This window comes from Ischnura elegans, chromosome X, assembly GCF_921293095.1.
Source record: "Ischnura elegans chromosome X, ioIscEleg1.1, whole genome shotgun sequence".
In the NCBI taxonomy this organism is placed as follows: domain Eukaryota; kingdom Metazoa; phylum Arthropoda; class Insecta; order Odonata; family Coenagrionidae; genus Ischnura; species Ischnura elegans.
The window spans coordinates 64437066-64449290 of NC_060259.1; the positions used below are offsets into that span (position 1 = coordinate 64437066).

General features: G+C 40.2%; 1 protein-coding gene across 1 annotated transcript; it reads left to right on the forward strand.

The window, feature by feature from the left end:
* The first annotated feature begins 5494 nt into the window (after nt 1-5494).
* On the forward strand, nt 5495-5914 carry LOC124171172 (secreted RxLR effector protein 161-like). The gene has a single exon (XM_046550312.1). It carries the CDS (start codon nt 5495-5497, stop codon nt 5912-5914), a length of 420 nt encoding a protein of 139 aa, XP_046406268.1.
* Nucleotides 5915-12225: the final 6311 nt, after the last annotated feature.

Here is a 12225-nt window from a genome sequence, read left to right on the forward strand (position 1 = left end):
GCCAGCCGTACAGGCTTGTGTCGTCATCACCTCTATTTCAAGATGGCCGACCGTTTTTGGCGGCGTTTAAAATTGTTCGTATTTTGATTGCTAATAATTCCATCATTACTTTTTCAACGCATCTGTCATTCATCCCAATCGAAATGAAATTACATCAGAAGTGATATACATTCGTTTTTTTAGACCGTTCTGATAGGCTTGAACAACCCTATTGTCAACTTCATGAACTTTGCAACCCAACGTAGGGAAAACTACTACGTCTACAGCATTCATCTTCCACATTAATTTACACTCATCAGTGCGGATTAATAAAATGACTTTTGGGTATTTTTAGAACTTATATTTTGTTATAAATTAATGAAAATATTGAAACATTATCTTGTCCCATATAGTTTATCCCGATAGATTTATTTATTTATTTATTTATTTCAAAAAGCCCACATACAGCAATTATTGCCAATTTACAGTGGCGCAATAATAAGATAATAAATAATATATAACAAGAAATAAAATACACATAATGTTACGGGAATCACCTCAACCTAAAATATGCAAAAAATCACGTACATAGAATATAACGAGAATCAAAACCTCGAAATTAAAGGACACAAGTATATTAAACTAAGGAAAATTGTAGCAATGGTGAGAAATGGGAAGCGTTGTTACTGATGTTCAGAGAGATAAGATAGAGCCAGTTTAGTAAAGACTTTCGGGGATAGGGAAAAGGGATCAACACTCGGAGGAAGGGAATTAAGAAGTGAGGGAAGGCGGTAAAAAAGTGAGCGTTGAATGAGTGATAATCGGGGAACTGGTGTGTGGAGCAGTGAGTGGGTGCGCGTGGGGCGGGAGGGTACTCGGAAATTAAGAAAAGAAAGGAGTTCAGGACAGTCTGTGATTGAGTTTAGGATATTGTAGATAAATTTAAGGTCACTTTTGAGACATACAGAAGGAAGATTGTGAATGGAGAGAGAAGTTAGAATGGTGTTAGTGGGCATATTACGCATGTGAGGTACTCTATATTTTACTATATTTGAGAAAAAGTTAGTAAGAGATTTAAAGGCGGAGAGATTTGACGGAGCCGACATCGCCCAAATAGGAGAGCAATGGGCTATAACAGGGAGGACAATTGTCGAAAAGTAGCAACGAAGAGCTTGTGGTTCTTTGATTTCCGAGTATCTGTATAGTAGGCCTAAAAGGGACATGGCCTTAGACTTAACTGTTTCTATGTGCTCGGAGAAATTTAGTTTTGTATCAATTAATACGCCAAGATCCTTCACTGACGACTTGCGATTCACGGGTATTGAGTTTAAAGTGTAATTAAAGTTAAGCGGGAATTTTTTTAGGTTGATGGACATGGTATTGCACTTACGCTCATTGAGCTTTAGTTCCCAGGTAAGACACCAGCGTGAAATGGTGTTTAAAGCGTTTTGCAGTTCGTGGCAGTCAGCGGGAGTGTGGATGGTTTTGAAAACTTTGCAGTCGTCAGCGTAAAACAGCATGTGGGCTTGCGAGGCGGGAATAAGGGAGGCTAAGTCGTCAATGTATAAATTAAATAGATATGGTCCTAGAACACTGCCTTGGGGAACTCCTGAAGTTACAGGAGACCAACTAGATGAGACGCCAGAAAGAATGACGCGCTGGTATCTGTCACTAATAAAGCTAGATAAGAGGCTGAAAAAATTACCATGGATATTAAACCTATTACTTATTTTATGAAGGAGGAGACTATGGTTGAGGGAATCAAAAGCCTTTGAGAAGTCAATAAATACTGCATCAAGTTGGGCTTTCTTAGATATTGAGGCAACAGCATGGTGCTGAAAAACTGACAAATTAGTTAAACATGATCTCGCAGGGAGAAAGCCGTGTTGGCAGGAAGATAGAAAAGGGGACGTGGAATAATAGAGCCTGTTTAGAATAATTCTCTCGCAAACTGATGAGAGAATTGGAAGTAGAGAAATGGGACGGTAATTGGAGACATTACTTTTCGACCCAGATTTGTGAATTGGAGTGACGTTAGCAAATTTAAATTGCGGTGGAAAGACTCCGAGAGAAAAACAACGGTTAAATATTATGGATAAGGGTAGTGCGAGGGAGGAAGCACAGTTTCTTATGAGAATAGGGCTGAGACCGTCAGGACCAGGGGAACGATGGGGGGAAATCTTGCAAAGATAAGAGTAGACTTCCCGAGGGTCGGTTTGAATTTGGGATAGGCAGTGATTGGTATTTGGAGTAAGTGCATGTTCATGGGTTAGAGGGTAACTAGAAGGAGTTTTAAGGCATTCAGAAAAGAATCTAAGAAATAGATTAGATCTCTCTGAATCTACTGCGCTGAGGTCATTGTATGAAATTGAATTCGGAATGCGAGGCCGGTTACGACGACGATTGACAAAGGACCAGAATTTCTTGGGATTGGATGCAACGGATGAGCAGTGGGTTTGGGCATATTCTTCATAATCTCGACGGATCAGGGTTTTTGAATAACGGCGTAGGTCAGAAAAGGAACAGCGAGTGTGAATATTGGGAAAGGACTTAAAAAGGTACCAGGCACGGTTCTTGTTTTTTAAAATGTGGATTGTTTCAGTTTTAAACCAGAATGGGAATTTTTTCGTCTTGGGGCTGGCGATCGGGACAAAGTCTTTAGTGACGCTCTCAAGGACTGCGTAGAGGAAGTCCACTGCTTCTTCAGGGGACAAAGAGGAAACAACACCCCAGGGTATTAAGTCGAGACAGTGATTTATGTCCTCCCAGCAAGCCTTTGCCCAGACTGGGCGAGGGGCGGGGGTCGTGGGTTGAACTCTGCGGAGCTTCTGAGAACTTTTAAAAAGGAAAGTCGCATCCAGGGACTCGTGGTCCGAGTCGAAAATATTTCGCCCGGGGGTAATAGCCTCAGGGGTGACGGTAGAAAGGAGTAGGTCCAACGTTGCCAGGTCACGGGTGTTGTGGAGGTTATGTTGCGGTAGGCGAAGAGCATGAATAAAATGTTCCAAGAAAAAGTTATCGTCTGCATTAAGAGAATGGCCGGACATTGAGGACTCCCAGCGAATAGACAAATTAAAATCACCCACCAAGATAATTGGGCCGAGATCAATAGCCCTTAATACAGAGTCGAGACAGTTTTCAAGGACACTAATATCACTCGCGGGGGGACGATAAAAACAACCAACAAAAACTTTTTCTAATTTTCCAAGTTTGTTCGTGGGTAGATGAACTTCACACCACACTATTTCGCACTCTGTCTCGAGGTCTTTGCGGCGTTTTGAGGGGAACTGTGAGTTGATGGCAAGGAGCACACCACCACCTCTGGATAGTCGATCCCGACGGTACACTGAATGGGAATTGGAAAAGGATAACTCACAGTCACTAACGGCAGGATTAAGCCAGGTCTCAGAAAGCGCAATAATGTCTAACTGAGAGAACTCTTGTGAATGGGAATCAACAGTAGAAAGTTTGTTTTTTACACTTCTCACATTTTGATAGTACAAATGCACTTGGGAAACACTGGGAGGGCCAGGGTTAAGGTTTACGTCTCCGGAGAGAATCACTAGCAGCAGCACCACAAATGCACACCGAGGGTAAGAGGGCGTCGAGGCCCCAGGAGAGTGGCCTAGGGATCGCCGAGGCTTGGGCGGATGGGCGCCCGAGTGACGGAGGTCAGAGGGAGAGAAACCACTCGCAGCGAAAGATGAAAAGGAAAAACTTCTGTAGCCAAACAACACTATTGGTAATGAATCCGAGAAAGACTGTGATCGGTTAGCACACACAACTGTAGATACACGCACCGCAATATTTACGGAAAGTGCAAAACTCAAGGCACAAATACAAAAAAACACAGGAGCTGAAGTTTTGCGTGCTCTCTTACTGGCGGCCATCTTGCCTTTTCAAAAGGAAGGGAAGGATAAAGGAAGTTGTAGATGGAAAAAGAATGGAATCCAGAGGTGGTCACAAAAAATGAATCGCAGCATTCTTTGATTTTATTCTACGCCGTTGCTTGCTTTTCAGAAAAAGTTGAGTCACAATAGGAATGTTCCGCGGCCCTTGATTTGGAAACTGTGGAGATAGAGGAAGACGTGTGGATCAGCAATTTCCATTTAGTTGGTTGTCAGGATAAACCAAGGATCCATTTAAAGGTTGTCAGGCCATCGTAAAAAGATAGGACTGATGCACCACAGGGGAAATGGGGTGTTTGAGGGAAAGTCAAACCCAAAGTTGCCCAAAGAATGCGCAGTTCTGTGTTGCTCTTTCCCCAGTTAAAACCAAATAAAAATTGGATTGGGATAATATTTTCACCACGGGTTCCAGTGATAGTGAGAGTGCAGGTGATCATGGTCATCGTCGAAGATCATCCCTCTAGGATTTCCGATTCGGAATTTTTAAGTGACAACCGATCGCAATGACAATGAGCTCGCCTTTAGAGTTTCAGATATATCGTGAGAAAAGCTCCCAAAATGTATTAGACTATGTTTGGAAAACATTCACATTTTAATGCTAAATTAGGAAGTATTTACATTTTACAAAAGTAACTTATTAACACCTAAAGACGTTGTGTTTATTATATTGATCGAAGAGCGATTGACCGATTCTTTCTGCAGAATAGGAAGTGGCTTCGGGGTTTTGAGTCACAAGATGGTAGATTGTGTTGGAAGTTCTTCTATATTATCGCTACTAAATTGAAACATTAATAGTATGGCTTCTTCAGAGCTTCCTGTCGCCCTCCAGGCAAGGTATTTTTAAGTTGAAAGTATCATCGACAGCTTCGAGGTGGAAATAAGTTCACCATAAGACTATACCGGACTGCCAAAAGAATACACATTTCACATGAGTATACGCTTTCGCCAATATTATACGCAAGTCTCACTTTGTTATGAACTATAAAACCTTTCAGATGCACATCAGCTACCTTTCCATTTCTCGGCATCGACTTTCCGCGCCGACGAAGTCTACAGTTTCACTAAAATACCCTGTTATCATGATGGAATCAGTAACAGGAAGCTTGCTAGGATCAGCCTAAGAATAACCATATTCCTTCATCTTTACGCAATCTATCGCTTTCAATGAAGAAAAAATAGATCAAATAATATCCCTGAAGTCACAATGAACAACTGCGATACGTCTGCACTTCAATAAATGAATCATAACCACGCCGTCGCATGTATAAGTATGCAACCTCTACTATGGACGTGCCTGGCCGTGCCGCCGTCTCTCCTCGTACTGAACTATGACGTCACTTTTCTACCAGCCAATCATCGGGCGTTTTCGCTTCTCACTTGCTTTTGAAAATTCTCGTGAACTTTGATGCATTAAATATCGTAAACCACGTCATAAAATAATAAAAAAACTTTCACCGAGTTATGCAAACATATATTTTTATATAATTTTGGGGCTATTGATTATATCTGAAATATATGCAAGTTCCCTATTGTGTTAGATCAGAGTGGTTACATTGAAAGTGTTTTGGAGCGTTTCCACATGATATTGTTTCCCCTAAACCACTCCAATGGATAGTAATTTAAAGGTCAGCCAACTTGAAGGCAAACCAGCGAAAGTGCCATACCAAGAGCTAACTGGTTCTCTTTTATGTTTAAGTTGTAATACTAGGCCTGATATATCATTTGCAATAAGTGTTCTTAGTGGGTACAATAGTAATTATCAGGATGTGCACTGGAATTTAGCGAAAAGGGTACTGAGGTACTTGAAGGGAACCATGAACATTGGACTTGTGTTTAAAAAGGCCACAGATGTGAATTTAAATGGCTATGTAGATGCTGGTTTTGTGTTTGACGATAGTGATGGTTTATCATATCGAGGGCAGGCATTCATGCTAGGGAAATGTTTGATTTCATGGGAAAGCAGAAAGTTGAAGAGTGTTGCCCTAAGTTCGACTGAGGCAGAATACCTGTCTTTGTCAGAGTCGTGAACTGAGGCCCTCAGCCTGCGGAGTTTACCTGCAGCCTCTACAGGCAAGAAAAACGAGGTTGTGAATTTGTATAGTGATAACCAAAGTGAATTGAAGTTGTGCAAAAACCCTGTTTTTGATGGTAGAATAAAGCATATACAGGCGGTCCTCGACTTTCGTACAATTCGCACTTTCGTACGTTCAAAATTGACACCTTCTACTTGACTTCCGTACGCTAAATTCGGACTTTCGGACGTTGGTCTGTATTTTTTTAAAATTCCCGCGATGTTTATTGCGCATCCCAACATTCAATTTTATTCAAGTGGCAGTACATGCGAACAATACGAACGTTTACAATGAAGGGAATTGTTTTTAGTTGACTCAAATCTAGGTAATTTATTTGGGAGAACGACTGCCTGCTTTAGGCTCCTTCATCAAGAGAAGAATAAAGCCTTCATTGGAGAGATTTTTCAAAAAAGTTCACAAGACATCATCAAATAGCTTTCAATAAAACTAGTAAGATCTTCTTTCGAATTGTGTTTTTTCATTTGAGGGCTGTTTAATTCAAGTACACCTTCAGCAACGATATTGCGTATTGCCCGAAATATCACCCGAATTCCGTTTGTGTTTTGTCTTTTTTGAATGGCATGCGAGATATATGCAATCACGAATGTCACCTGCCGGATGTCGAATTTTGGTGTGAAAATTAAAAGGCATCCCGAGTGCGGGTTCAACAATTACATTTGGTTATGCTTCTTGATATGTCTTTTCATTTATAATGGACGTAACAAGTGGAATGTCAGTTTAAACGGCAAGAGGAAGTTTCACTCGATAGCCAACGGAGTTCTTGTTTTTTTTTTAACTTTTATTTACAGTTTCCACGTATTTTCGAAATAAATCAGATGATTTGAGGAATATTATTAACATATTATTAAAATTTGGTGAATTGAAATGAAATCCGTGGAAAAAAAGGTTTTAGTGCGTATATATTCCGCTCTTATGGAACGTAACCCCTAATAGGGAACTTGCATATATTTCAGATATAATCAATAACCCCAAAATTATATAAAAATATATGTTTGCATACCTCGGTGAAAGTTTTTTTATTATTTTATGACGTGGTTTGCGATATTTAATGCATCAAAGTTCACGAGAATTTTCAAATGCAAGTGAGAATCGAAAACGCCCGATGATTGGCTGGTAGAAAAGTGACGTCATAGTTCAGTACGAGGAGGCACGGCCATAGTAGAGGTTGCATACTTGAATACCAGTCTCGGCGTGGTTATGATTCATTTATTGAAGTGCAGACGTATCGGAGTTGTTCATTGCGATTTCAGGGCTATTATTTGATCTATTTCTCCTCCATTGAAAGCGATAGATTGCGCAAAGATGAAGGAATATGGTTATTCCTAGGCTGATCCTAGCAAGCTTCCTGTTACTGATTCCATCATGATAACAGGGTATTTTAGTGAAACTGTAGACTTCGTCGGCGCCGAAAGTCGATGCCGAGAAATGGAAAGGTAGCTGATGTGCATCTGAAAGGTTTTATAGTTCATAACAAAGTGAGACTTGCGTATAATATTGGCGAAAGCGTATACTCATGTGAAATGTGTATTCTTTTGGCAGTCCGGTAGAGAGTCTAATGGTGAACTTATTTCCACCTCGAAGCTGTCGATGATACTTTCAACTTAAAAATACCTTGCCTGGAGGGCGACGGGAAGCTCTGAGGAAGCCAGACTATCAATGTTTCAATTTAGTAGCGATAATATAGACGAACTTCCAACACAATCTACTATCTTGTGACTCAAAAACCCTGAATCCACTTTCTATTCTGCAGAAAGAATCGGTCAATCGCACTTCGATCAATATAATAAACACAACGTCTTCAGGTGTTAAGAAGTTACTTTTGTAATGAAAGCCTTCCTAAAGTAGCATTAATGTGTGAATATTTTCCAAACAGAGTCTTTAATAAATTTTGGGAGCTTTTCTCACGATATATCTGAAACCTACTCTAAAGGCGAGCTCATCGTCATTGCGATCGGTTGTCACTCAAAAATTCCGTGTCGGAAATCCTAGAGGGATGACCGTGATCACCTGCACTCTCACTATCACTGGAACCCGTGGTGAAAATATCATCCCAATCCAATTTCTATTTGGTTTTAACTGGGGAAAGAGCGACATAGAACTGCACATTCTTTGGGCAACTTTGGGTTTGACTTTCCCTCAAACACCCCATTTCCCCTGTGGTGCACATCAGTCCTATCTTTATACGATGGCCTGACAACCTTTAAATGGATCCTTGGTTTATCTTAACAACCAACTAAATGGAAATTGCTGATCCACAAGTCTTCCTCTATCTCCACAGTTTCCAAATCAAGGGCCGCGGAACATCCTCTTGCGACTCAACTTTTTCTGAAAAGCGAGCAACGGCGTAGAATAAATCAAAGAATGCTGCGATTCATTTTATGTGACCACCTCTGGATTCCATTCTTTTTCCATCTACAACTTCCTTTATCTTTCGGGGTAAACTATGGGACAAGATAATTTTTAAATATTTTCATTGATTTATAACAAAACATAGGTTCTAAAAATACCCAAAAGCCATTTTATTAATCCGCACTGATGAGTGAAAATTAATGTGGAAGATGAATGCTGTAGACGTAGTAGTTTTCCCTAGGTTGAGTTGCAAAGTTCATGAAGTTGACAAAACGGCTAATTTTTCGGTGCGCGGAGTCATTTATTGCACTGGCCGTGTCTAAATTTTTGAATTATTTTGTAATAAACTAAATCAGAATTTAGGATAAAATTTCCTTTAAAATGACGTATAGTTCATTATTATAGCATGCAGTGAAGCCAGGATATAAATTTGCAAAGTACAGCGGCACATTATTTTGACGCCGAGAGTAGAAGAAAACGCTGTCTTCTTGGCTGGCACTCGAATGCATGAGGATCAACGTTGCTCTATATTTTCATATCGAATTATCGCAAAATCTCAGTTTCAAGTTATTCAGCCGATGAAATATGGAAATATTATTTATATTAAAGTTATCTTCGCTCACATAGCACACGGGTTTATCATTCCGTTTATTATACTCTTATTTTTCCGTAACGCTCATCCCGACAGACGGCATCCATCGAGGCTTTTCTTCTAACTTCCTCCTTAGGAATGCAGACGAAAATTTTTTCTGGGGTGTTATTGCACAGAGGAACAATGCATCACTTGTAATTTTTCCTTATTTCAGCCATGTTCTCCTTTAAACGCAACGTGGCTCTTCCAAACGTGCAGTTACTGGGCTTGGATCTTGGACTCCTACTGAACTATGACGTCACGGCCTAAGATTTATGGGGGCGGTATTTTTTAGCCCGCGAAACTCGGGAGACTTTTGGGAGTCATTTTCTAGTGTATAAACTGAATTGTAAGCGGAAAAAGTATATTGCGGTACTAAGTGTTTACTGTAGTATATCAGCATACCGTTTATAACAACTATGCAATTTCCCTATTAGTATTGAAGTCAATGGTTCGACCTTCGTACATTCGACTTTCGTACAAGTTCTCGGGAACGCAATGTGTACGAAAGTCGGGGACTGCCTGTATCTGCTAAGGGTCACTTTAAATGTCAATGTCACAGAAGAGGTGAAGTGTATGTACATTACTTGTCCACTAGTGAAATGCCAGCAGACATTTTGACTAAGCCATTAGGCAAGGTCAAGCATCAAAACTGTATGCAAGGACTATGCATGGCGTCAATTCATGGGAGGTGTTGTAAATTGCCGCCAAGGTGTGTTTTTTATGTATGGTTTTTGTACCTCTTTTATTTATGAGTGTCAATTTTTTTTTGTACTTCCGGCACAGCTCTAGTATTATGGTGGTTGAGCTGAATAAACGTGTTATACGCATCTTGCGGATTCCAAGATAATCCACATTATTTGTGTTAATTCTTTGTCCTTCGAGAAACTATTTCAACAACCATAAATTGGGTTCAGTTATGACAACAATAAAGATTCCTGCTTATGTATTCCTCAATATATTTATTTTCTTACTCAATAAACCTATTTTGTGTACCTTTTATTGATTCTGCTCGTTGAACAAAAATAATTAGCTAAAATAACGACAACGTTATACTTGCTAAGCCTCAAATAAGAAAGAAATAGTCTTTAAACATGGTATAGGTTATTAATTAAACTTGTTCATTCTGATAGATTTTAATAGCTAATAATATGTCTTAATTGCATAGTCAGGGTGACTTGTGGTTGTGCTTATATTAAAATACAGACTGACCTAAGGGTCGTGTGTCATTTTTGACCTGTAATTTTAGTAACTTTGCATCAAGCAATATTCATGAAAATTGGCACACTTATGGGGAAAGGTCCTAAGTTTTGTTGAGTGTAAGCAAAATTTTACAATTTTGACCTCACAATGTGGGTCCAAACCAATAAATATGATTTTGCCTTATGGGGTTTCAATGTTAAAAAAATCGAGATAGAAAAAAAAGTCTGAATTTCATTGACCAAGATGTCAATTCTTAGGTTTTCGGACACGAGAAACCCGAAAATAACAGTTTTATTTGCTAAAATTCAACCGTTGACCCACTAAGGTCACCGTCAAGGTCATAAGGGTGGCAAAAGAAATAGCATGCCAACAAAGGTGTTGATCCATGGGTTTTATAGGGTGCCCAAGTCATTGGTATTGTCCAAATACTCGTATTATTGAATGACTGACCTCCGAGGGTCACCATGGGGGTCAAAGGTCATAAGGGTGAGGGTCGGGCCGTCATGACAACCAATGTGTCAAACCATAGGTTTTAAAGGGTGCCAAAGTCGGTTAGGCAGTTAATAGATCAGTATTGTTGATTTTTTGACCTCCGAGGGTCACCATGGGGGTCAAAGGTCATAAGGGTGAGGGTCGGGCCGTCATGACAACCAATGTGTCAAACCATAGGTTTTAAAGGGTGCCAAAGTCGGTTAGGCAGTTAATAGATCAGTATTGTTGATTTTTTGACCTCCGAGGGTCACAAGGGGGGTCAAAGGTCATAGAGCTAAACGTCAGGCCATCATGACAACCAAGGTGTCAAACCATAGGTTTTGAAGGCTGCCAAAGTCGGCTAGGCAGTTCATAGATCCCTTTGTTGAGTTTTTGACCTCCGAGGGTCACAATGGGGGTCAAAGGCCATAGTTGAATGTCAGTCCATCATGACACCCAAAGTGTCAAACCATAGGTTTTGAAGGGTGCCAAAGTCGGTTAGGCATTTCATAGATCCGTATTGTTGATTTTTTGTCTTCCGAGGGTCACAGTGGGGGTCAAAGGTCATAGAGTTATACGTCAGGCCATCATGACAACCAAGGTGTCAAAGCATAGGTTTTGAATGGTGCCAAAGTTGGTTTTTCAGTTCATAGATCCGTATAACAGATTTTTTGACCTCCGAAAGTAATAAGGTAGAAAAGTCATAGTCGTAAAAAAAGAGCCTTCTTTTTCTTCTAAGGGAGATGAAAATTACGATCCACTTGGTGGATTCGGTTCATAGGGTTTGTTTCGTTGCAATGAAAAGATTCTATAAATCGCTCATAGTGAACCGTCGTAAACATGAACCCATGTGAATATCGAATCCATGGAGAATATATTACCTATGTAATCATAATCAGGAGCGGGTCCAGGATTTTCCTGGGGGGATAACTTTTTTTTATCTCGAAATTACCCCCGAAAACAGCACAATGAGGCCTTTGCATCGGGAGTTTTAACAATCAACATCAGACGATCAGTCCTGGGAGGGGCAACCTATCAGGCGGGACTCGAACCCGAGACCTTCGGTATGGTACGCGAGGACATAACCCCTGCCACCGAGGCCGAAAAATGATATGATTGATATGAAATTTATTAAAATGAAATTAAATGATTGAGTCTCAGTAATACACAAAATATAACGAAAGTAATGATAACTGTGTTAAAAATCTTGTCTACTTTTTAAGCGTCGGGGTGGGGGGGCGGGGCACGTGCCCCCTTCCTCTCCCCCCAAAATTCGCCCAATTGTATGTTGTATCAATCATGCTTGAATCCATGAGAACACGTCAACCTACTGCATTTCAAATTAATTTCAAAAGCTTGTATCACGTCCTACGAAATCAGTGTATATTTATTGCCGTCACACTAAAATACATACCGCATATACCTACGACTCAAATAAATAGTAATCATGGTGAAGAGTTCATTTTTATTTCCAACGCTGGCTAGCCGAATTATAATTTCTTATTGAACGGTTAGGATTTGGAGGATTTGAATCTTCCGTCGTTCATTTTGAACCCTTTGGATTCGGAGGTTCATTTTGAGCGATTTAGGT